Genomic DNA, 26081 nt, shown 5'->3' on the forward strand with positions numbered 1-26081 from the left:
TGGTTCAAGCTGCTAAAGTAATTTTACATTTTATGAAATTCCCAGGGATTTATGAGGTGATCATTTTCACTTTGCACAACACTGTTCATGACCCTAATAGATGTGGAACCGACATGAAATTTTAACAGCTCAGATAACATATATAACTCAATAACAGAAGACTCAAAACATAACTATGCTGTAGCCAAACTACATAATCATTTGTGATATCAAATTGGTCATTTACACTTCTGCAAAGTTTGTTTTAATTTAAATTTTACACTGATAAGATGCAAAAGTCAATACCTTTTTCTCAACATAAGTTAATTGCAATTGAATTTCCTGGTTTGAAAAATTACTTTGTGGTTGCATTTTAATTGTATCCAAAACTGTAAAACTGAATCAATGACAAATACAATTCTTTCATCGAACTATTCGACTATGTATGGAATAAAAGTAGGGAGGTTGTACAGCCTCTTTAACGCTGTAATATAACAGAATACAGTAGTTAGATTCCCGAGCGTGGGTACATTTTGAATGATTTGTGACACGAGAGAAAAAAAACTCGCACTTCTGCAAGGGTTTTTCTTTTAACCCAACAAGAGCAAATGTAAATAACAAACGGTGCACACTTTAACTCTTTCAGTGCTAAGATATCAGATTTTTTTTTCTAATTATAAGCAGGTGAATCTACAAGGTTGTTTCATAAAATAACTTCCAATGACTGATGAGGATGTTCTTCTTGAAGCTGGTCATTCAGCACTTCAATTGAACAAAAATAGGCACTTTTATACAAGATCTCTGGTACACCGTGGGAAGGGAGGCAAAATAAGATGAGGAAACAGTATTAAATAATAAAAAGGTGAAGGAATGTTTTGACATCGTGCAATATTGTTGCTGGATCTGAAAACACATTGCTGGTACTTAGCTTTTCGTCATTAAACATAATAGTTTAGAAACTATGGTAGAATTATTTCTGATTAATTTCCACTGTTTATTATATGGTATAAATACAGTTATTAATTAACTTCAGTTAAAATATAATGAATTATATAGACATAAGTAGAGAAGTGGACTTTTTAAAATTTAAATTAGAATTCATGTAGTGTACACAACGAAATGCTGAAGAGGAGTTGGTGTGTAAATGAATTCCTATGCTATGAACCCACAGTCAGTAATGCTCTTAATCAGATCTTGGCCACTACATAACAATTGATCACTTCAGCTAAGAAGATAGAGTTAGCTGCAAGATTTGTATTGCACCATAAAAATACCTCTTGCCAATAAATAAGCAGCACCAAATATGGTTATAAAATGTGTAGCCCAGATCAGCTTGATCCCTGAACTGAAGTAGCAATGAGGAAGAAAGGTGGCAGCATATAAAAGTGGAGAAATGCTTATCATCATGCGAACAGACAAAAGCCTTGTTTTAATCACTTGAAATTATTCTGCAATTTCACTATCACATTTCATCAGTCATGTTTATTTGCATTTTATTGCTATTTATAAAGTTTTAGTTTTAACATATGACTCTACTTGAGACAGTATGAGTTAAACATACTTATTGCACAATAAGATGACTGTATTATACTTGCAAATGCTTAAAGACAAGATTCCTAACTGCAATAGGATCCATAATATACTCAACTGCTTTCTTTTTACTGCCGAGATATTTCTACATCTGTTTAGTCTAAATATTTTGCTCTTTACCTCAGACATATCATGCACCAATAAGAGTGGGATAGTTATTGTAGTAATGTCATGAGTGCAGCAGACTTTCAGAATGTTCCGCAAGCCCATAATTGCAGGATCACGTGCTGTAATATTGCTTGATCTCACATTGTCATCCACACACAAGTGAAAGACAACATGAACTTCAGAAAGATTAGAATGTCTTGTGGTATAGAATTCTCCTGTAAGGAAAAAAAAATCTTGCAGTAAAATTATACCTGTTTAATTATATATCTTAATCACAAGACAAAGCACATCTACAGAAATAATTTGGAAAAAATATCTGAACTGACAACAAGATAGATTTTTGGAAAATAGTTACTGGAACAGCTAATTTAGATCTTTGACCACGTGCCACCATTTGATAAAATCATTGTTAATCTGTGATATAGTCCATATGTTTACCTTTGTTCCAGTTCCCATAATACTTTTAGTTAACAAAAACATACAAATTTCAGGCTCAAGTATAACAAATGATCCAGCATCAATTTCTAATTCCAAAAGGAAGTTACAGCTTCTACCACCTTTGCAGGTAGTGTTATCCAGCTTCATCCTTGAATTGTCTGACTCTCGCATACAGACCAGGAACGCCCAAGAGGATTTTGGTACTTACCAAACTTGTAGTGATCGTGGTCACAAGTATTCACCACATGACACATGAATGCGTAATCTTGTGAAATACTTTAAGGTTTTAAATTATCAGTAGTTGGTCAGAGCAAAGAATCCTAGTTTCGCAATTGAGTTGTTCCACAAGCAAGGCGGTTTTCATTTTCCCCAAATTACCATATTGGGACATTCAGGGAGTGAAAAAAAGAAATGACAAAACTGACATTGTATTTTGTGTCTTGAATGGGATGCTAAAGGCTGGTACAATTACAACATTTATTCGGCATCTGCTATGACTCTGTGACTCTGGCCTAGCTTCCAGTTTGTTACCCGCTATTTCTGAACACAGTACATGGACTTTTGGCTCACAGCCATCATCCTGTAATTTCTCTGCTTTGGAAACATGAAGGCTAAACACAAATGGTCATTGTTGCAGAGATAGTGGGTTATTGTTGCACTATGCCAATTGTCAAAGTTGCACATTTCAAATCTCAGAGGCAGCTAAACAGTGTTTTTCTTTGATGCATGCAGCAATTGTTGTGAAAAGAACCAATTACCTACTAAATAAAATTAAGTTTTTCAGTTATCATCTCATGTCACTACATTTTCCAAGAAAACCTGGAGGGAAAGTGGTCTATTGTCTTTCCGAAGGATGGCCTGCTTTCACTTCACTGTACGGAGCAATCAGAGAACATCAGTACTTCTGGCCTTATGACAAAGGGAAGCTCATTGATGAGCCACTGAAGTTGGGCCTAGGACCCTACTCTAAGCAATGTTTGCAGAGATGCCCTAGAACTTTTTTTTTCTTTATTTATTCATAGGATGAGGGCGTTGCTGGCTATGCAGCATTTATTGCCCATCCCTAATTGCCCAGATAGCAGTTAAGAGTCAACCACATTGCTGTGGGACTAGAGTCACATGTAGGCCAGACCAGGTAAGGATGGTAGTTTCCTTCCCTAAAAGGGCATTAGTGAACTAGATGGGTTTTTCTGACAATCGGCTATGGATTCACGGTCATCATTAGACTCTTAATTCCAGATATTTATTGAATTCAAATTCCACCATATGCCACGAACCTGGGTCCCCAGAACATTATCTGTGTCTCTGGATTAACAGTCCAGCGATAATACCACAAGGCCATCGCCTCCCCCGACATGACTGACTTCCAACATCGTGATCGTCTTCCTTTGTCCAGGTTCAACTCCAGCCAGAGATATTCCCATCAGAATCCCAGTGACTCCAGATTTGCTACGGCTCCTCAATGCTGTACTTGGTCACAATAGATGTGTCTCCTGCAGGACCTGGACTGCATCCTGCACATTGCATCAACCTGTTTGACTGGTTGAGGTCTGTCTTCTTTGTCTGGCCTTTGTCGGCTCTCCTGCTGTCTCCACGGTAGTTACCTCATCCTTATCTGGTGTGTGACAACTTCAAAACTTAGCTTCCCTGAGTTTATTGGTCTGTGTATAAACTCAGTCATCTGTCAGAATTGTTGTCTTACTAGGCCCTGCAACCCTCTGTTCACTAACAGGAGTCTGAACTGGAAAGGGTATTAAGCTTTTGAACTCTTGAAAATGACCTCATGAAATTTTTTGAGTGGCCTGAAATTTAAGTGCCCAAATTCACTGATCAAAAGCAAACTGCTTAAGCCATTCATAAACAGGGTAAGTCTGGTCAGGCCTTTTCTTTAGGCTATGGAATTTTTGATTATACACCTCTGGCACTAAAGACAGCCCTTATTTCAGTCTCATAGTCAGTGCCACTCTCCTCAGGTAATAAAGTAAATTTTGAGAACTTTCCCTGCCAGACTGCTCTGCAACAGCAATGCCCAACCAGGGATCCCCATCAATGGACTAGCCAGTTTAACTGCTGCTAACCTTTCAGAAGAGATAAAGATGGTGCCCACCTGCTCCTCATCAAACTTTGGGGAAACTAATACATTAGCCCTTCGTTTGAGCTCAGTGTTGTTCATTCACCAGAGTTGCTTTCTGACTTCCTTCTCAGCTTGAACTCTCTTAATCTAAATTCTTTTTTCTCTTCTGTACTCTTTCTTGAAATTCTCTTTCTTCACTTGGTTCCTATCTCTCTGTTTTCCCTTTTTGGTCTCTTTTTCTTGGCCATTCTTGTTGCCTTTCTTAATGAAATTCCAGTTATAACCTTAGTTGTACAATCTTAAATTTATTTGTTTCAATATTTTCAGTCTCCAATTTAGTTATTTTGCAATTTCTGCTTCCGAGCTTCCATCAGAACTACACATCTAAGTGCTTAGCTATCCCTTTTAATTCTCCCAAGAACAAGACTTAAAAGGTATTCATAAGTTATTTCATCCTGCTCTATGAAAGCAATAACATCAAATGTATGCATGTCAACAATTCTTAAATCTTCAAGACTCGAGACCCTTCCGCAGTTTCTCTTTTTTGAAGAAGAACTTTTTGAAGGAACAATTTGGTTGCCCCACTCAAATTTGCTCATTCACCTGTGAAAATATCACAGGCTGTGCATCAGATTTGTTGTGACCAGGTAAGGTGGAATGACTGGCTCCCTTGTTTTTAATCTCTTCTTGGCCAAACAATTATGTTGTTTGGTTTTGACCAAAGAAGTCACTGGACTCAAAGCATTAACTCTGTTTCTCTCCCTACAGATGCAGTCAGACTTGCTCAGAGTCCTCCAGAGTTCCGTTTTTTGTTTCAGATTTCTAGCATCTGAAGTTCTTCGGTGTGGTTTATTATGAAACAGATTTAATTTCTTTTTTAGCATATAGCTATTACACTTCAAATTACACTTTGTTCACCAGATCCAAACAACAAGAGGCAATTCCAAGGTTTGCTTGATTAAAAGGTAGTGGAGTTTTATTATCTATTAAACCCAAGGAAAATAAAAACAAAATAGGGCATCGGACACAGACTCAAACAGAGCTACTACAGTTTTAAATAGAGGATGGGGGCAGTAGGGTACCTGTGCAGACAGGAAGGTAAACAGAGTTCCAGTTTAAAGGTTTGAGATATTCCTGAGTTGCGAGAGTCAAACCCACGTCCCAACTGTGTAGCTGTCATTCTGTTTCCTCAGGAGCAGTATTATGGTTGCAGAAAGCTCTGATTTCTCAGTGAACGGTGGTCTTATCAAATTTATTTTTTCCACTGGTGCGGATTTGAGTTTGAAAGAGAGAGGGATGAGGGCTTTCAGTTCACGATTCATTCTCACTCTTATGCTTCTCAAATGTCGGTGTTGATAAGCAGTTCTTTTGTAAATTCTGGTATCTGCATCATTGTTTCATTCCAAACTGGATAGTTGTGAGCAATTTTTCATCTCTCAATATGTGAGGTTACCATGCAAATGTGAGCAATACAAGAGATTTGAATTTCTTTTAGTCTCACTAATTGTCAGTGACTCTAAATTAAAACAGTAGTTCTGATGCAGTGAGTTCACATAATTGATGCAAGTTTCTTCTGCTTGTCAGGTGATCTGAGCATGCATTTTTCGGTCAGTAGTGTCCTTTTCAGAAATCATTTTTAATCCAGGTATTAAAAGTTGAAGATGAAGATGAGAGTTTCATAATGATCATCGCAATGTTCCTTAAAAATATTCAAAGACTGGTTCCACTGTGTTTTAAGGAAGAGAATTCCAAAGACTCCAGACCCATTTCCTGTTAGTTTTAATAAGTGCCATGAAATGTTCTTTGCTTTTAGGTATTAGCCATTCACATCAAATTCTAAATCCTCCGCTTAAAATTCTTGCTTTCAATATTTGTTCCTCACCTCATCAAACAGGGACAAGGATCAACGTTAAATCTAGGTCAGACTAACGACTGTACCAAACTGTCTCTTATGGCAAAATGTAGTGCAGACAGAGAAGTAATTGCTGGAAAAATAGAGAGATTTTAGCAATTGGTTTAGAGTGGTTGTGTAGTTTTTTTCTAAATGTCCTGTGGAAATTGTTCATTTGAATAATCTCATGCAATTTAATTATTCATAGCATTTAGAATGTTGCTAATACACAAAATTATAAGATTTGATCTACTGATTATAATGTAAAATAAAAATGGTGGCACCTTGACTAATTAGGAGGTACTTGTATAATTTGCTGATGGCAGTTTATTTTGTGGTCAGATGACTGGCAACATTCAAAGGAATCACTTCAAATTACATGAACTGGCCATGGACTGACAGTTCTGATCTTAAGGAAAAAGAAAGTGTATTAAAAACAAGTTATTTTCCTAACTGCATTAGTATTACAAAGAAACAGAAGGGCATTATGCAATTTTGATTTTCTAACAGTTGTTGTTTTTGTTCAATGTCCAAGGTTAGAATATCCACTAAGTAGCTACAACAGGATCATCAATTCCAAATAAACTGGTAGAGAAAAAAAAAAGGCCACTGGCAGTTAAACTCTTGGAATTTGCAGTGCTAATGAATGGAACAGTTCAAGGATTGAATTGTAACAAGTTATCCCTTTATCTCTGGATGGGGGAACGAGCCCCTGAAATCTAGCAGTTAAAATTACAGTTACTGAGAGTGCAGCACAGATTGAGGTAAGAACACAGCTAAGATTTTTAATATGTCTCGCCCATCTATCTGATGCTCATCAGATGTGAGGGTTAAAATTGAGCAACAATATTAGTATACTGACTTACTCCATATTCACAACTTGCATTTCCACTTACCTGGTAAAATATTTGATGGATTTCTTTCTCCAACCTTTGATTTATCTTCACTTCCCCCATTTCCATTTGGTAACTCTTAGCAAAAAATAGATTCTGGCATTAATTATTTTACTGGCCACAGAAGTTTTTTTCTAATTTACGTCTTATACAAGTAACCACAAAGTTTATGAGTAACAGACCACACATTTAAAACAATTGCTGTATACATTCTACAAAAGTGAAAACATTGCAATTGTAATATAAGAAGAATAGCATGACTCCACATAAAACACGCTAAGAAGGTCAGAACCAACATCAACTGACAATTAACGTAAATCACCTAGGCCAAAATATTGCGGGTGGAGTAGAATACTTCAAAACGCTTGCAAGACTATGGTATTCGTTACAAGGGACCATGAATTTTTTTTTTGAGGACTAAGATATTGCAAGTCAGCAATCACAAATTAATTCAGAAAAAAGTGAACACTACAACTTAAAGACAAATCTAAAGTTGCTGGGATAATAGGTTATTGTTTATTTGAGATATTGTTTGACACATTTCACTTCATTCCTTTCAGAAACAAACCTGGGTTAAATTAGAAATGCTACTAAAAGTGATAAAAACTGTAAAGTACACTTTTGAACTTACCAGCTCTTTCCTTTGTCTTCTTGTTACGCTGAGCACTTGCATAAAGTACAACTTGCTGGACAATTTCAAGTTGTTGTTCTACTCTAGGAAAATGGAAATCCGTACACTCTTGGCAAACCGTTGCAAAATCTGGCATTTAAAAAAAAAAACACAAAATAGACTGAAAAGTTATTTTCCAAGATCAGTATCAATATCCCTGAAATGGGAGCTGCAGGTAATGGTTTCGTCAACATCTACGTCAATGATTTAAAACTATGGCTACATGTGAGTGTGATCTAAAATATAGTTTTGCACTATGAAGATTTACAACTGCACATACACTGCAATGCCAGGGAGGTCACAAAAAAGTATCACGTTGAAAATAGCTAATGACAAGCCAAATGTATCTTGGTAAATGAATTTACATTTTTTCATGCATGTATTACAGCTGTAACACAATTCCATACAAATATTGTGCATATTTTCTTGCACGAAAGATGAGCTGAAGAGGTGGGAACTTTGGGCCAGATTGTCATGGACTCAAAGACTCTACAGATCTGGGTGCAGAGGTTTCACCCCTATTTCCAACAAAACTGAATATCTGCCAGAAGGGGAAAGGAGGTGGACGTGAAGGAGCGCAACCTGAACTCAGCAGAACCTTTGAAATTTAGTGCAGAGTTCAAAAAGACCCCATTTTGGTTGTTGCAAGTGATTTAACCCACAGTATGGGAATCATGAATTACTGGAGGAGTGCTCCTGAACAGCATGTAAAGTCTGTAGAACAGTTGCAATCATAGGTTTTTAAAATGCCCTGCTCGTTAAACTTTTCCAAAGCAAATTACAGCTGTCCTTAAAAAAAATCCTCGTGCTGGATTGACAATACAGGCAATCTGCTGTGTGTAAAGCATCTGGTGTTGCAGTTTTAAGAGAGACAAAAGGAACTCTATTGTAGTTCTGGGAAGGAGGGGAAGGTGAGGGTAGAAGTGTAGGATATAGGATGGACATGGTTGAGAGCCTTGTCAATCATGGTGGATAAGAAACCATATTTGAGAAAAGCTTACTGGAAGGACAGCTTTGGATATTGACATTTTCAGAACAGAATTATTGAATTGGGAGAATGAAATAGTCTTTACAGAAGATGAAGTGAAAGGACGAAGAGCAGCAGCAACACATATGACAGCTTTAACATGCTAAAATCCCAAGGGACTTTATGGGAGCATCATAAATCAAAATATGAGCCACAGAAACAGATTAGTTAGTCAAAGAATTGGGTTTTAAGGAGTGCCCTAATGGAGGAAAGCAAGAATCAGAATTTCCAGGACCTGATCAAGTGTTTCCCAGCATGTTGTCGGAAGTTACGGAAGAAATTGAGGGGCCCCTAGCAGAAATATTTGCAGCAACTATAACCACAGGTGACTTTCAAAAAGGCTTTTGACAACGTCCCACACAAGAGATTAGTAAGCAAAATTAAAACTCATGGCATTGGAGGTAATGTATTAATGTGGATAGAGAACTGGTTGGCAAGCAGGAAGCAGAAAGTTGGAATAAATTGGTTCTTTCCAGAGTGACAGGCAGTCATAAGTGGGGTCGTGCAAGGTTCAGTGCTGGGACCCCAGCTATTCACAATATATGTTAACGATTTGGACGAAGGAATTGAATGAAATATCTCCAAATTTGCAGATAACATGAAGCTGGGTGACAGTGTATGCTGTGAGGGGGATTATAAGAGGCTGAAGGGTGACTTGGATAGGTTGGCTGAGTGGGCAAATACAACATAATGTGGATAAATGTTTGGTTATCCACATTGGTGGCAAAAAACCAAGGCAGATTATTATCTGAATAGTGACAGTTTAGGAAAAGGTGAGGTGTAATGAGACATATGAAGTGTCATGGTGGAACAATTGTTGAAGCTTGGCATGCAGCTGGTGAGGAAAGCTAATGGCATGCTGGCCTGCACAGCGAGAGGAAATAGAGTATAGGAGTAGGGATGTCTTGCTGCAGTTATACAGGGCCTTGGTGAGGCCACACCTTGAGTATTAATGTGTAGTTTTGATCTTGTAGTCTGAGGAAGAATATTCTTGCTATTGAGGGAGTCCAGCGAAGGTTCACCAGACTAATTCCCAGGATGGCAGGACAGATTTATGAAGAAAGACTGGACCAATTGGGGTGGTACTCACTGAAATTTAGAAGAATGAGGGGAGGACCTCATAGAAACATAAATTCCTGATGGGACTCAACAAGCTAGATGCAGGAAGAATGTTCCCGATGTGGGGGAGATCCAGAACTAGGGGTCACAGTCCAAGAATAAGGGGTAAGCCATTCAGGACTGAGGAGGAGAAAGAATTTCTTCATTCAGAGTTTGAAACTGGGGAATTCTCTACCACAGGAAGCTGTTGGGGCCAGTTCATTCGATATATTCAAGAGGGAGCTGGATGTGGTCCTTGCAGCTAAAGGGATCAAGGGGTATGGAAAGAAAGCAGGAATGGGATACTGAAATTGCATGATCGTATTGAATGGTGGTACAGGCTTGAATGGCCTATTCCTGCACCTATCTGTATCTTCCGCAATCAACAGATTATCATTCTCCAATTCCAGCAGCTCCAATGCAACATCATCAAACCCATCACCCTATCTGTTGCAATTCTGACAGAACCATTCCTCTGAGACACCCTGGTCTGGTCTTCCACCACTGCCAAAACTGTTCTACTTTCATAGCAGCAGAAGAGGTACAACACCGACCCTTCCAATTCTACCCAACCCACAGTTCAAGAGCCAAAACACTTCTTCTAGGTAAAACAGTGATTATTTATACTTCTTTCAACTTGTTATGACTGTGGTTGGAGGAGAGCTTTGCTACTTTCCCATTACTGCAAGGGTCATAAAATATAATTAAAATATTTTTTTCAGTTACTAAGATGGCTAATTGAATACCTTATTTATGATACAGCTTGATGTCAACAAGGTATTTCAATTGACAATCTTAGTAACTGGAAAAAGTATCTTTATTTTATGTTATTATCCATGGAGTAATGTGACCAAATCTGTTTTGACCACGTCATCTTTCTTACCACTCTTTCCAATAAGTCTTCTTTTTCTCACAGATGTTGTTTCCTTTCTACCATGATTGACAATGTTCTCGACAATAACATTTTATGTTCTGGACTTATCCCTCAACTTCCCCTCCTCAAAGAGCCACAAAAGGATTCCTTTTATTCCCAACTTCCACAATAAAAATAACTTATTCAGTGAAGATGCAATAATTAGTTAGTTATCACACATAGGAATGCTGAAGGATAATTTTCTGAAGGGTCTAGATCCGAAATGTCAGCTTTCCTGCTCCTCTGATGCTGCTTGGCCTGCTGTGTTCATCCAGCTGTACACCTTGTTATCTCTAATGTTGAAGCATAAATGCTTTTTCCTCTAATATCCCCAAAACAGACAGGCATACACAAACATATTCTTCAGGCAAAGTGAACATTTTCTGTAGAGATTGGCTTTCAGCAGGAAGGAACACTTTGGTCAATGGGATGGTGTTTCAGGAAAAAGGATAAAGCATAGGATGTTCCACAATCTGTTACTCTGATGTTCTAGTAGGAGTGATCAAGTCACTACTCATGCACAGTATTGTCTGAAACCTTGCAGACACAACTTGTTCAGGAAATATAATCTTGAATGCTTCTTCAATCATTCTTTCAAAGGAACACACAAGTTTCACTATGAACACAACAAGATGGTTTTCTTTCCAGAAATGAGAGATTAGTTGGGTAGTTTGTTCTTATCAGACTTTTCTCCAACTCAGCTTGTTCTCAGCAGGCTTTCCTCCAACTCAGCATATTCTTATTTGGTTCAATTGAACCAGAAAAAAGAACCTTTTCAAGTTAGTCACTGATCTAAAACAGACCCAGTAAGGGTCTACAGCAGAGCAAGCAGTAACAGACATATGATTTTTAGGTGTCTTGTTTAAAAAGAAGTCCAATGTCCAAGGCAACATTTGGATGTCCTTTTATTAAAGAAATAACTTCAGGTATTTTCACAAAACCGGAAATAAATCCATTTTTCCCAGTCCTTCAAAATTTAAATCCTCCAAACAATATTAACAATAAAGCATCTTTGTAACAGTTTACTGTGTTTGTTCCTGGTGATGCAGCCTCTTCTATGATGGAAAAAACAAATTCAGATTAGTTGACCTCCTTGCAAAATGTTTAATTCAGTCTGTAGGCTTGACCCTGAGCTTCTAAACATCTGCCAATTTAATTCTCAGTCACACTCATGCTCCACCTTGGTCTCATTCATTTCCAATGAAACTCAACGGGGGTATGAGGAAAAACAATGCATCGTATAATTAGCTGCTTCAGGACATTTCAAATTCAATAATACAATGTTGGAGTTCAATATTTGCAGACCGTAATGACTGCACTCTTCTCTTCCGAGTTCCTGCAGTTACCTTGTGTCCTTCAAGGATCTATCCTCTATTTTGCTTGCACGTTCTGCACCTCAGCAACTACATTCAAAAACAAGCTAGTTTCTACATAAGCACTGATGATATCTAACTTTACCTCAACACTTCTTTTGATCACTTCAGTGACTTCAAATGATCAGATGGCTTCTCTAGCCTCCTGTTCCAAATAAATATAGGAAAAGGCCAAGGATATTGCCTTTGGTCCTCATTACAGATTTCATACCCTACCCACTGATTTTACTCCTCTTCCTGGCAAATGACTGAGGATGAATCAGATTGGTTTCAACTGTGGTGTCATATTTGACCCCAAGATGAGCTTACAGCCTCATATTCTAGCCATCCTAAGACTGCCTATTTCTACCTTTGTAACATTTCCGATTCTACCTAAGCCTAAGTTCATCTGCTGCTGAAACCATCAACCACACCTTTGTTACTGTTCTACTGTGTGCTTGGTCAACCTCCCGCATTCTACCCTCTGTAAACCTGAGATTATTTAAAATTCTACTGCTCATGCCTTAATGCATACCAAGTCCCATTCACCCATCAGACCCTTGATCAGTGACCTACACTGGTTCCCAGTTAAGCAACACCTCGATTTTCATCCTTGTTTTCAAATTCCTCCATGGTCTGGTCCATCTCTGTAAACGTCTGTAGCTCTACAACACTGCAAGTTAGCTGCATTGCTCAAACTCTGGCCTCTTGAACATTCTGATTTTAACTGCTCCATCTCTGGTGGCCATGCATTCAGCAACTCAGTTCATCCCCAAACTTCTCCACCACCAGTTCTACCTATAAGATATTCTTTAAACCTAACTGTTTCAACTAAGCTTCTGGTCATCTACCCTTAAAACTCCTTATGTAGTTTGTTAAATAGTTTGTCTGATAATAGTCCGGTGAAATATTTTGGGACATGTTGTTCCATCAAATGCACGATATGAATTCAGGTTATTATTATTGTGTCTCTTCCAATTGCAGAAACATGCAACTGACAACATGAAAACTTACCTGACTTATGCTTTTAGCAGCCGCCAAGGTCAAATTTTTGGGAAACCTATCCTGGACATTTTTACCTCAAGCACATAAGTATATGTTCCCAAGTATGTTTATACATTTATTAATAAGCTTACAATAAGCTTTTTTGTGTTAGCTGTACAAAAAACAAGTAAACTGAAGTAATCTTGCCAATTATCAGAAATAAGAAACACAAAATTTAAAAATTGCTTTGAAGTACCTCGTTTGATGCCACTATAGGAATTGATACGGTTATCGACAAGTAAGACCAGCCCACAGAGAGAGGTAGAGTACAGCGACAGTGCAGTTTGTAATCTTTGAAGTTTAACTCCACTTTGTTGATTGCGCTTATGTTTACAGAAATCAAGAACATCAGCTCGCATTAGCCGTAAGTTGTGCATAGTTTTCAACTGGGCCCCTGTAAAAAGTACAAGAAAGTACAGATATTTTAGTGGCCAGGCTAAACAGGTAAATAGCTCTCAATATCAAAGTGTCAAAGTTTAGATTACATAAACTGTGAAATCATACCCTACCTAGGTGTATTGTAAAGCTTTCTTCCAACAGAGGTCGTTCTTCAATCATTCGTTCATTCGCTACAGTGGACTGACTTTGTTTTACTTTGATTTCCTCACTTCAAAGGCAAGAAGGAAGTAACAATTTGCAAACATATTAAAAGTACATAAAATCAAATTGAATTACTGCTATCTATTTTCTCCTCACATCGGTTGTTAAGTGAAAAATCCAGCTTTCTTTACTTAGGATTTTGACCAAATTATTCATACATTGACAAACAGATTAGAAAATGTAACCACACAATTAATCTAAAAGCTACTGGGAAATAAAACCACCATTTTCAAAAAATGCACAATTCATGTGTTTGCACTTGCATACGTATTGGGTTGGAAGGGTCAAAATGCATGTTATACTCAAAAATGAATGAACTTTCACATTCTTACAAAGCCTGGAGTCATTAAATTTTATCAGTGCACAATCATTGTGCTATGCCAATTACTAGGGATGAATGAATCAGAGAGAAAAAGAAGCAATATACAAAATGCCTGGGGAGAAGAAAATGACTTTTGGCTGAGATCCTTCTACCTACTAATAGTGTGAAATTGAGCCAGTCTGTTTGCAATCTTGGCATCAACAACCAATCCTGAGATTGGCTTCTGACCTCATAATTGTGTCATTGCTCTTTCTGACCTGTATAAAGTCACTCAACTTCTTAGCTCATCTGCCACCCTCATTTGTGCCTTTGTTAGCTCCAGACCTGACCAGTCCAATGATGTCCATTGATCTTTTGCATTCTGACTTCTATAAACATGAGATCATTCAAAACGCTGCTGGCTATGTCCCACTTAGGGGTGAGGATTTTTTGGGGTCAGGGAGGGACACCGTATTTGATGAGGAGACTGGTATTTGAAGAGAACTAAGAAATCCAAACAGCAGCTGTGCATAGATTGTCTTACGCTTCTGTAATTGGTTCAACATGGTAACAGAGGACTCATTTCCATCTCTTCAGGTAAAAAGATAAACAAATATTTTTCTTTCTGACAGAAGTACCACTTCTGGAATATCCTAATGCAAAATAGCCGAGTGACATTGAAAGCTCTCTAACTATAATTACTTGTTACTTTCAGAATCTGAACTATGTGAACAATGGAAGAACAAAAGGTGGAAATGTGGACTCCGGTTACTTCGTAACCGACAGAAAGCGAGGTACGGTCCTGGCTTTGTCTTTACCAGGAATGACAAAGATTAGAAGCAAGGTATTTTCAGAACTGAATGTAAGTGACTTGGATACCGAAGGAGGGTCACCTGCTCTGTTACAATTTATGGTCAAGATTCACAAGTTAGATAAATTTTTGAAGGCCTGCGGGGAATAACTCACCTTTGATAAATTCAAAAAGACAGTCAGTCCATGGATTTGATAAGTTATGTAAATGATTACACAAATTTAGAAATTCTCAAGTATGTGCTTGCATTCAAAATTATTAGATCATGTGCCACTCTCACAGGTGGGTAGAGTTTTGATTCCAAAAGGGGTTCAATTTTACAGTAAAGATGCTCTTTTTGAACAAGTAACTTCTGTCCTAAAGAAATGTTTGGAAAACAATTGTTTCTAGGTACCTTCCTGTCACCAATTGGAAATTCTGATGTGACACAGAGAACTTGCAACATCACCGGGGAGATGCCTCTACAAGGAGGAAGTTGCTGAAAGAAGTTCTAAAGGTAGGTCTGATTTGCATATTAAGACAAAACACCAGATTATGATGGCAGCTATACATGGGAATGACTCATAGGTACTTTTGGCGTGAGTCAAGGTATCATTATGGAAGCGATAATGTCCAAAAAACAGGAATCAAATATTTGAAGTGGACTCATGACATGGAATGGTTCTGAAGATGAGTATGATGAGAATGAATGGCATGAAAATACTTGCTGAAAACTTAAGTCGAGCCACAATTATCCTACGTGGTAATTCATTTGATTGTGCCGTATTTAGTGGTTGCACCTCAATTGCTTGTGGAGTCAACTGACTAAATGGCCCAAGCTATGCCTGCCTCTTTGTAGGTTACGTGGAACAATCCCTCTTCCATACCTACACTGGCTCTAAACTCCACCTCTTCCTCCGGTACATTGATGACTGTATCGGCGCTGCCTCGTGCTCCCACGAGGAGCTCGAACAGTTCATCCACTTCACTAGCACTTTCCACCCCAACCTTAAGTTCACCTGGACCATCTCTAATACCTCTCTCTCCTTCCTGGACCTCTGTGTCCATCTCCGGCAACCACCTAGAAACCGATATCCATTTCAAGCCCACCGACTCCCACAGCTACCTAGAATACATCTCCTCCCACCCACCTTCCTGCAAAAATGCCATCCCCTATTCCCAATTCCTTCGCCTCCGCCACATCTGCTCCCAGGATGAGGCATGCCACTCCCGTACATCTCAGATGTCCTCATTTTTCAAGGACCGCAACTTCCTCCCCTCAGTGGTCGAGAACGCCCTTGACCGTGTCTCCCGCATTTCTCGCAACTCATCCCTCACACCCCCTCCCTGCAATAACAACCAAAACAGAATCTCCCTCGTCCTCACGTACTACCCCACCAAACTCCGTATCCAACGCATCATCCTCCGACACTTCCGCCATCTGCAATCCGACCCCACCACCAAAGACATTTTTCCCTCCCGACCCTTATCTGCTTTCCGGAGGGTCCACTCTCTCCGTGACTCCCTTGTCCGCTCCACACTCCCCCTCCAGCCCCACCTCACCTGGCACTTTTCCCTGGAACCGCAGGAAGTGCTACACCTCCCCCCTCACCCCCATCCCAGGCCCCAAGAAGACTTTCCACATCAAGCAGATGTTCACATCTGCTAATGTGGTATACTGCATCTGTTGTTCCCGATGTGACCTCCTCTACATCGGGGAAACCAAGTGGAGGCTTGGGGACCACTTTGCAGAACACCTACACTCGGTTCACACTAAACAACTGCACCTCCCAGTCGCGAACCATTTCAACTCCCCCTCCCATTCCGCAGATGACATGTCCATCCTGGGCCTCCTGCAGTGTCACAACAATGCTACCCGAAGGCTGCAGGAACAGCAACTCATATTCCGCTTGGGAACCCTGCGGCCCAATGGTTTCAATGTGGACTTCACAAGCTTCAAAATCTCCCCTCCCCCTACCGCATCCCAAAACCAGCCCAGCTCGTCCCCGCCTCCCTAATCTGTCCTTCCTCCCACCTATCCCCTCCTCCCACCTCAAGCCCCACCCCCATCTCCTACCTACTAACCTCATCCTGTCCCCTTGACCTGTCCATCCTCCCTGGACTGACCCATCTCCTCCCTACCTCCCCACCTACACTCACCTTTACTGGCTCTATCCCCGCCTCTTTGACCGGTCTGTCTCCTCTCCACCTATCTTCTCCTCTATCCATCTTCTATCCGCCTCCCCCTCTCTCCCTATTTATTTCAGAACCCCCTTCCCCTCCCCCATTTCTGAATAAGGGTCGAGGCACAAAATGTCAGCCTTCCTGCTCCTCTGATGCTGCTTGGCCTGATATGTTCATCCAGCTTTACACCTTGTTATCTCAGATTCTCCAGCATCTGCAGTTCCTACTATCTCTGACTAAATGGTTGCCTTGAAACCCTTGAAAAGTCAATTAAACATAAAAGGTATAGGATATGAAACTGTTACCTGCTAGGGGCACTAATACATTATTGATACCTTTAGAAAGAATGGCCCACCGATGCAAAATAGCAAGAATGTTATTTTGTTTCACCAACTTTGACGTGGCCCTGAGTCTTGAAATGCCCAACCGTTGGGAAAAGATACCTGCCACTCACCTTATCTAAGACCCTCATGATTTTTTAAACCTCTAGAAGGTCAACCTCCTACGCTCCAGTGAAAAAAGTCCCAGCCTATCCAGCCTCTCCTTATAATTCAAACCCTCCATTTCTGGCAACATCCTGGCAAATCTCTTCTGAACCCTCTCCAGTTTAATAATATCCTTTCTAATAACAGGGTGACCAGAACTGGACACAATATTTCAGTTGAGGCCTTGCCAATATCCTGTACAGCCTCAATAAAACGTCCCTATTCATATACTCAAAGGTCTAAGCAATGAAAGCAAGTATTAATAATAAATTAATTGAACAACAAAGCATTTGACTGTGGTTAAGCCATAAATTTATTAGGATCAGGACATTATTGCATTGTGTTGTAGAAACCAAGTCTTCCTCATCCAGTGTTATTGATCTCTGGAGATGAGCGTCTGGCTAGCAAGAAGAGAACTGTCTGGAATTTGCAAGAACAATTTATCCACCATTCATCACAAAAATTAAAATTACTGTCAAGGATATTGAAATTATGGATAAGGAATTTGAACCTCTTATTGAACAAGTAATGCTTCAGTGCAACGCGTCAAAATATTGGAAGACACCTGGCCCCATCAGCCTGGAATTTATATACCAGCTTCAGCTTATCTGCCGTAATAAACAAAAAGAACAAGCACACGAGAGTGGACAAGGTTATGGAAATGTGTCCTTGCACGAGTCTTGGAATACCAACTTAATTTTAACCGAGAGGAGAAATTAGCAAATGACAAGTTCTCACTAATGTCCCTAAACTTAAGTATAATAACTATCAATACTGGTGCAGAGACTCCATTCAGCAAGGCTTGTGTGAAAGAGAAGCATGCAATAGTTGAAATGTTATACAAGATATTGGAAAATCAGCCAAATTGCAAATTGCACATGACTCCAGCATAGACAGTACACATCAAAAGTTCTTTGCAAATGCTTGGCAGGTATAGCCTATACCAATGGGTAAACAGTCATAATCCAAAATTGCCTTCCTTACTATGATGTCACCCAGCCCTAGAGGGAATGACTATTACATCTACGTTTTCCACCCATCTAAATAGGTTACATGCTAGCAGGAAAGCGAAAGGAAGTCCATAGCATCAGAAAAAAATTGGACAGCTTCAAGACATTACACAAGACCACCTGGGGGAGAACTCTGTTCTTGTAATCTGGTTTATTAGAAGACACAGGGGCACAGGGAATGGAGGGGTCTGGCAAAAAAAAATTATACAATGTGAAAGGAAAGCTTTAGTAATACGTGAAATCAAGTCTGTCATGGAGAAAAAGGGACTGTGGGTGGATTTAAATTAGGATTACTTTTCCTCCACTTAGATTCGAAATAGCGAGGAATTGTTTGATTTATTTCTTTCACTTTTTAAAACTCCCATTGCTTACTGAAGTGTGCTCCCAAAGACCCCTTTTCTTAAGTTTCAATCTGAGAAATAAGCACACAGCAAATTCCCTTTTAGGTGAAATAAAAGGTATGTTTTATTTAACAAAACATTCAAAACACAGGGATATTGATTCACTACTTCTTTCACACAAAGGCATATATGATTGAAAGAAAAAGAAAGCAGAGGAAGGAACTTAACCTTACAAATTTTCTTTAAAAACAATCAAGGATCTTGGTATCAGTTTGTGAGTCAATGTCCAAATGACAGCTGGCTTATCTTGTAGCCATTCTTTTTTCCAGGGAGCTAGGATATAAATGGGAGTCAGTAAAAGTACAGCAAAAGTAGAGAACGTGTGAGAGACAGTGTCATTCCCATTTCCCTTAAAGGAATCTGACAATATTGTAAAATAATGATCCCTTTAGGGAAATTCTGGAGTAAATGGAGAGCAGCCAATACTCACTGGAGTACATATTAAAGGAACAGTTTCCTTCAGAAAAGGTTGTGGGTTAGGAAGGGAAAAGCGGAGGCTAGTGTCTGTACAGAACTAAGAAATCTTAATAAACAATTATGAATAAAAAAACTGATTCCTTTCTTAATTTAGAAAGTGGAGGAGACGCAGTTCAACATTTCTAACTTTCTTTCATTCTGGCCTCTTGCATATTTCTAGTCATAACTGCCCCTCCATTGCTCACCATGACTTCAGTTGCCTAGGCCCTAAGCTCTGGAATTCTTTCCATGAATCTCTCTGCCTCTTTACCGTTCTTTACTCCTTTAAGACACTCTTCATATCCGACCTCTTTCACAACACTTTTGATCATCTGATCCAAGATCTCCTTACCTGGCTTGGCATTGTATATTTTTAAAATAAAATGTCTTGTGGAGAACCTTGACACCTTTCATTATGCTAAAGGTGCAATGTAAATCTAAGCTGTTGCTCAGATATTGGTACAGTATAATGCCTTAATGCCCCAAATTAGTAAATAACAAAAATGCCTTGCTTTGACAAGGCAAGTGCATTTTAAAAAGTGTATATTTTATCACAGCAATTTAAACATCACTGACCGAAAACAAATTCATAAATACCCTACCTGACTGTACTGTTGTTAGGATTTTGCATGTCCTGATGTAGTTTTATTACCCACTCTTGATACTCTTGTTTTTGAATAGCCATTAATTGTTTCAGCTCATGGGCCCATTTGTTCTCCAACACCTGATCACAAAAATGTTATCCACATTGTTGAATTAAAATAACATATCTTTTAACTGTTTCTTGGACTTGAGGCAGTGCTTAAACAAGATCAGATATATTCATATGTTCTAATGGAGATGTTCAGTCATTTAGCTGGTGTAGTGTCTTGTACTAGCTGTAGAAATCCTTGTACAGAACAGCACCCTAACCTGAATTTTAGTTTTTTCAACTTTTAAGCCACCATGGGTCGAGGTTCAGTGGAGAATTGATCATTTTTCCCCAAATATTTTTCAACTAATAAGTTCAATTTCTTTCCCAGTATGTGCAAAACTAGTGGCATTTTAGGTAAAGGGAGGTTTTTTTTTCTTATTGTAATTCTGTAACATTAGTTGAGAACATTTCCTTGTATTACTAAATTACAGGATTAAAATTTCTACATTGAGTGAAACTTTGATTGCAATACCTGTTGGGATTCAAAATGCTGAGCAGCAACGGAGTTTACATCTTGATCTGTAAGACTTTTCCCCAGTTCTTGCATCACTTTATCCATTTCCACAGACTGCCTGAAAGAAATTAAACTCATGTATATTTTCCTCAAACAGGAATAAAACACTAACCATTTTAAATCAGCAAAAACAGGGAAAAAATATGTAATACAGTGTACCAAAATATAGATTGTTTCCAGTCAGAATTAGCTTTCCTCAAGTATAAATCTCTCAAAATCAATTCTTATTGATGATGAGCAGTACATAGACCCCGAAATGTTTGTGTTAAAATCAGTCGCATTAACTTAAAGGAGTTGGAAGATATTTTAAGAGTATGGATACTGTACACCAGCAGAACTGGACTGGATAAAATGGTGATCCCCAAGTCTGCCAACAGTAGAGCCAGTTGGAAATATAGTTGCACCCAAAACACTCACTGCAGTCAGTTTAGATCCCCATATTTGTGGATACAGTAACTTTCAGTCAACTGTGTTAAGTTTTAATCAGCACTCTGTAAATACATAATCAAAATGATTTCCAAAAATAACTCAACACAAGTGATCATACCCATATCAAACAGAAATCAATCCTTGTCTGGATATCCATTGCTATTGAATTGTTGTCTCATTTGTCATGGCTTCAACATTATTCAGTTAGTTTCTTAAATAAGAATGGCATTCCCTCTGTAAGATACAGGAAGAAGTAGGCCATTGGTCAACTGAATCTTTTCCTTCATTCAATGAGACCAGGGCTAACGTGATGATCCTCAATCACTTTCCTGCCTTATCTCCATAACTTTTGATTCCCTTGCTGATTAAAAATCTGCCCCTCTCAACCTTGATAATATTTAACCACCAGTTTCGATAGCCCTTTGTAGTAAAGAATCCCCTAGATTCACTACCCTTAGAGAGAAATTCCTCCTCATCTGTCTTAAATGGGTGTCGCCTTACTCTTGAGATTGTGTCTTATGGTCCTACACTGTCCCATGGGATAAATGATCTTGCTGCACCCACTTTACCAAATTCCTTAAAAATCTTATGTTTCAACAACATGTCCTTTCACTCTCCTAAGCTACAATGAGTATAAGCCCAATGCACTCAACACCTCCTCATAAGAAAATCCTTCCATATCTGGAGTCCACCCTGTAAACCTTCTCTGGGCTGTCTCAAATGCCAGTACATCTTTCCAGAACTGCATACAGTATTCCAGGTGTAGTTGACTAGGGACTTGCACAATTTTAGCAAGGCCTCACTATTTCTACATTCCATTCTCTTTGAAATAAAGGCCAACAGTCAATTATTACCTGCTGAACTTGAATGCTAGCTTTTTGTGATTCATCCATGGGGACCCCAAACACCTCTGTGCTTCATCTTTATGCCTACTAATAACCTGTCTATATCCCACCATTGACTCTGTGTTATTTTCAGCACTTTGCTATCCACAAACTTGGAGACAGTGTATTCATATCCCAGACAGAAATGTACGTTGTAAATAATAGAGGACCTAGCACTAATCCCTGTGGCATTCCCCTTATTGCAAGTTACCATTTTCAACTCCCTATTTTCTATTACTTAGCCAAACCACTATCCATATATTACCCCCATCATTTGCATATTATTAAGTTGTCTTATGCGCAATATCTTATTGACCGTCTTTTAGAAATGCAATATATATTACATCTACTTGTTCAATTTCATCTATTTTGCTTGATACCTCTTCAAAAAGCTGTAACAAATTTGTCAGGCATGATTTCCCCTTCATGAAGCTATGCTGATTATGTTATGAATTTCTTAATGAACTACTCCAACATTCTTTATAATAATGCAAACATTTTCCCAATGACAGATGTCTTGGTGATGGTTGGGAAAAGCTGTAATTTCTCTGAATCCAGTTAATTGTATGTAAGGTAATTACAAACCTTTCCTGCAGCTTCTTCAATTCCATGTCTCTTTCACTAATAAGTTCCGAGACTCTGACAAAATAATTATGTTCCAAATTCAATAAAGTTTCAGAGGCTGGAGAATGGATCAACTCATGGTAAACATCTGCAAAATCTTCATCCCAACTAGGCTCTTCCGGCCTAGCGTATTCTAATGTTGTCTATAAAATAATAAAAATAATTAAGTAACTATAGCCTGATGCATTATCACTTGCACAAAATAAAAAGTCTTTTTTTAAGAAAATGTAGCAGCCACATGGGTAGAAAGTATGAGAAGTTACTTCAAAGATGTTTCCTCTGTACCCGTGTGGTTGTTATTTGTTTTTTTATTACATTAAAATGTAATTTAATAAATGTCATGCAATGTAACCTGGTTTCATGAACTATTCTGTCACAGCTGTTGTTAATTTTCTTATTCCAAAAGGAAAGGAAGAAAAATACAAGTTAAAACAAAGAGTGATAACAAAACACTCCAATGAACTTATACTTTTTGTTTATAATAAAGAGTCTGTCAATGACTTGCATGGAAACCCATGAACTGACTCTATGACTCTAACTATAATCACCAATACCACAACACTAAGTAAACCATGATGGAGCAACTGTGCATTGATACTGTGTTAAATGCAGAGCCTTGCTAAATAACAACGTCAAAACTATTCGCACAGGGGTCTTTGTACTGCCCTTACAATTAATATATATCTGCAGCTAACAAATTATTCCTGTACTAAATAAAAATCTTTTTTACATTCTGAATTGTGAGATTTTAACATTGGACATATCAGATATTATCATCTACAAAGCTCTTGACAAGTTTTGAAATAGATACCTCATGATAAGCTTTAGCCCAAGTATTAACAAGTTGCTCAGTACGCACGTCACTGGTTTTTAGTTTCTCTAAAGCAGCTTCTGCTTCTTTATCGTAGGCCTTCTTAGTTTCTTCATTAACAAATTGATGAAGAGAATTTTTTAAGTCTGTAAGATATTTAAACCAAAGCGCTGAAAAGAATATTTCTCCTTCTATCCAAAAAACAATAAATAAATTTAATGGATGAAAGATGCAGAACCAAATTTAATCCATTCCTTACTGACATATCAGGTTTGTCAAAAACAGGTACAGAATTGTTCAGATTTCAAACTACATCATAGAGAGTTTAAGATTTTACTTTTTTGTCATTTTTCTGTTATCATGGCGAGAATAGGATATATTTTCATTTGGAGGTATCCTGTATTAAATGCACCCAGATCATGTTTAGAACAGCTTACTAGAGAAATGTTTCCTCTAAATTACAAAATGTCTCAGTCCCAACTTTAGAAATGTTTGTCCCTCATACACCAATACACCATTCTTCCACTTCCCACACGAACACATCCTGTAACTGTCCCAAAGGAAAACCGGCAACTTAATGCTAAAATAATATGAAATTAAAACCAGTTTGACAAGGTGAGGTATGATCAGTACTAAACAGATTTTATTATACAAGAGACAGATGAGAATTTAATCACAGTCTGTGATGCACCTGAATGGGGATAAATGTGAGGTTATCCACTTTGGTAGTAAACACATGAAGGCACGTTATTATCTGAAGCGCGACAGATTGGGAAAGGAGGTGCCGTGAGACTTGTGTGACTTTGAATACCAGCCACTGATAGTAAGCATACAGATGCAGCAGGCAGTGAAGGCAGCTACTGGTATGTTGGCCTTTGTAGTGAGAAGATTCGAGTACAGGAGCAGTGATGTCTTGCTGCATTTGTACAGGGCCTTCGTGAGAACACAGTGTATCACGTGCATTTTTAGTCTGCTTATCACAGGATGGATATTCTGGCTTTGGATGGGTGTGCAATGAAGGTTTACCAGATTCCTGGGATGGCAGGACTGAAGACTGGATTGGATAGGACTATATTCACTGGAGGTTAAAACGAAGGAGGAATCTCATAGAAAACTATAAAATTTGAACAGGATTAGACAGGGTAAATGCACGAAGGATGTTCCAGATGACTGGGGAGTCCATAACAAAGAGTCACCATCTAAGGACAGAGTAGGCTACTTAAGACTGAAATGAGGAGAAATTTCTTAACCCATAGAGTGATGATCCCTTGAAATTCTCTACCACGGAAAGTGGTTAAGGCCAAAACACTGAGGTATTATTAATAAATAATTAACCATTATCTGTGCCAGTTGACATTTGTACAAAATGTCATTTTAGTGTAAAGTACAGAGAGATACTCTTGGTATTGAATTTTAATATAGATAATACAATTTGCATTCTGAGTCAGAAGACACAGGCAACCAGCCTATTTCTGCAAGTATTTGTTTTTAAGTGCACAAAACGGTCGCAGGTAGACAGGGTCGTGAGGAAGGCTTTTGGTACGCTTGCCTTTACTGGTCAGTGCATTGGGTATAGGAATTGGGACATCATGTTGTGGCTGTGCAGGACATTAGTTCAGCCACTTTTTGAATACTGCATTCAATTCTGGTCTCCCTGCAATAAGAAAGATGATGTGAAACTTGAAAGGATTCAGAAAAGATTTACAAGGACAATGCCAGAGTTGGAGGGTTTGAGTTATAGGGAGAGGCTGAATACACTGGGCTACTTTCCCTGGAGTGTCGGAGGTTGAGGGGTGACCTTATAGAAGTTATGAAATCATGAGGGGCATGGATAGGGTAAATAGACAAGGTCTTTTCCCTAGGGTAGGGGAGTCCAAAACTAGATGGCAAAGGTTTAAAGGTGAAAAGGAGAAAGATTTTAAAAAGAACCAAAGGAGCAACATTTTGACATATAGGGTGGTGTATGAATGGAATGAATTGCCAGAGGAAATTGTAATTGTACCAGCCTTCACAACATTTAAAAATGAACCTGGATGGGTATATCAATAGCAAGGGTTTAGATGAATATGGGCCAAATGCTGGCAAATGGGACTAAATTAGTTTAGGATATCTGGTTGGCATGGACGAGCTGGACTGAAGGGTCTGTTTCCATGCTGTACATCTTTATGACTCTTAATTGTTTTTACTGATGGATAAGATTTGCAGATAATTAGGTGTTCAATGGCATATAAATTTCAAACCATATGTTTTTTCTAAATAGAAAATCAAAAGTTTGCTTTGAAAAATGTAAATTTTTCCACTTCCTGGCCCTTTTGTAGTTTCCTTCTCTTCATTGCTCTTTTGCAGAAAGGTGGCTAAAATAAATCAATTAATTAATCAATTTTAAATCTGTACACTAACATCACACAAGTTACGATGAATAATGTCAATACAGCACTTGTAGTGGGAATACGGCAGCAAGATAGCACACTTCATCAAGTTAGAAGTGTATTCAGGGGTGGGCAGAGGCTAAACAGCTAGCTCACAGCACTAGGGACAGTTTAAAAATAGGTAAGTTGAAGATTTTGTACTACTGAAGTGACAGGAGAAACACAGCTATGCTGAATTACCAAAACAAGAGGTAGGCTTTCTCGGAGAGACACATCACGTACCACAGATTTGGAAAATGTACATGGTCTTTGAAACAGAGTACACAAAAAACCCCCCAAAATTTATCTATTCTTCCCTGACACTACTGTGGATCTATCTACACCACAGATTGTGGAATATGGTTATCACCACCATCTCAACAGCAAATTAGGCATGGGCAATGAATACTGGT

The 26081-nt window shown here is 38.6% G+C and overlaps 1 protein-coding gene across 4 annotated transcripts in view; it reads right to left on the reverse strand.

Annotated features, from left to right (window-relative positions):
- The window catches only part of c22h12orf4 (chromosome 22 C12orf4 homolog), a 52769-nt gene that overhangs the window by 16034 nt on the left and 10654 nt on the right, over positions 1-26081 (reverse strand). For 3 of the 4 annotated variants that reach the window (XM_048610285.1, XM_048610286.1, XM_048610287.1), the window contains exons 3-11: positions 23261-23406; positions 22411-22592; positions 20471-20570; positions 19907-20028; positions 13587-13684; positions 13274-13471; positions 7605-7733; positions 6977-7051; positions 1690-1892 (exon numbers count right to left, since the gene is read on the reverse strand). In XM_048610285.1, coding sequence (XP_048466242.1) covers positions 1690-1892; positions 6977-7051; positions 7605-7733; positions 13274-13471; positions 13587-13684; positions 19907-20028; positions 20471-20570; positions 22411-22592; positions 23261-23406 — 1253 coding nt within the window. Of the gene's footprint in view, positions 1-1689; positions 1893-6976; positions 7052-7604; positions 7734-13273; positions 13472-13586; positions 13685-19906; positions 20029-20470; positions 20571-22410; positions 22593-23260; positions 23407-26081 lie in introns of those variants that run through there. The other variant, XM_048610288.1, reaches the window with a different exon arrangement.

Source organism: Rhincodon typus, chromosome 22 (assembly GCF_021869965.1).
Source record: "Rhincodon typus isolate 14 chromosome 22, sRhiTyp1.1, whole genome shotgun sequence".
In the NCBI taxonomy this organism is placed as follows: Eukaryota; Metazoa; Chordata; class Chondrichthyes; order Orectolobiformes; family Rhincodontidae; genus Rhincodon; species Rhincodon typus.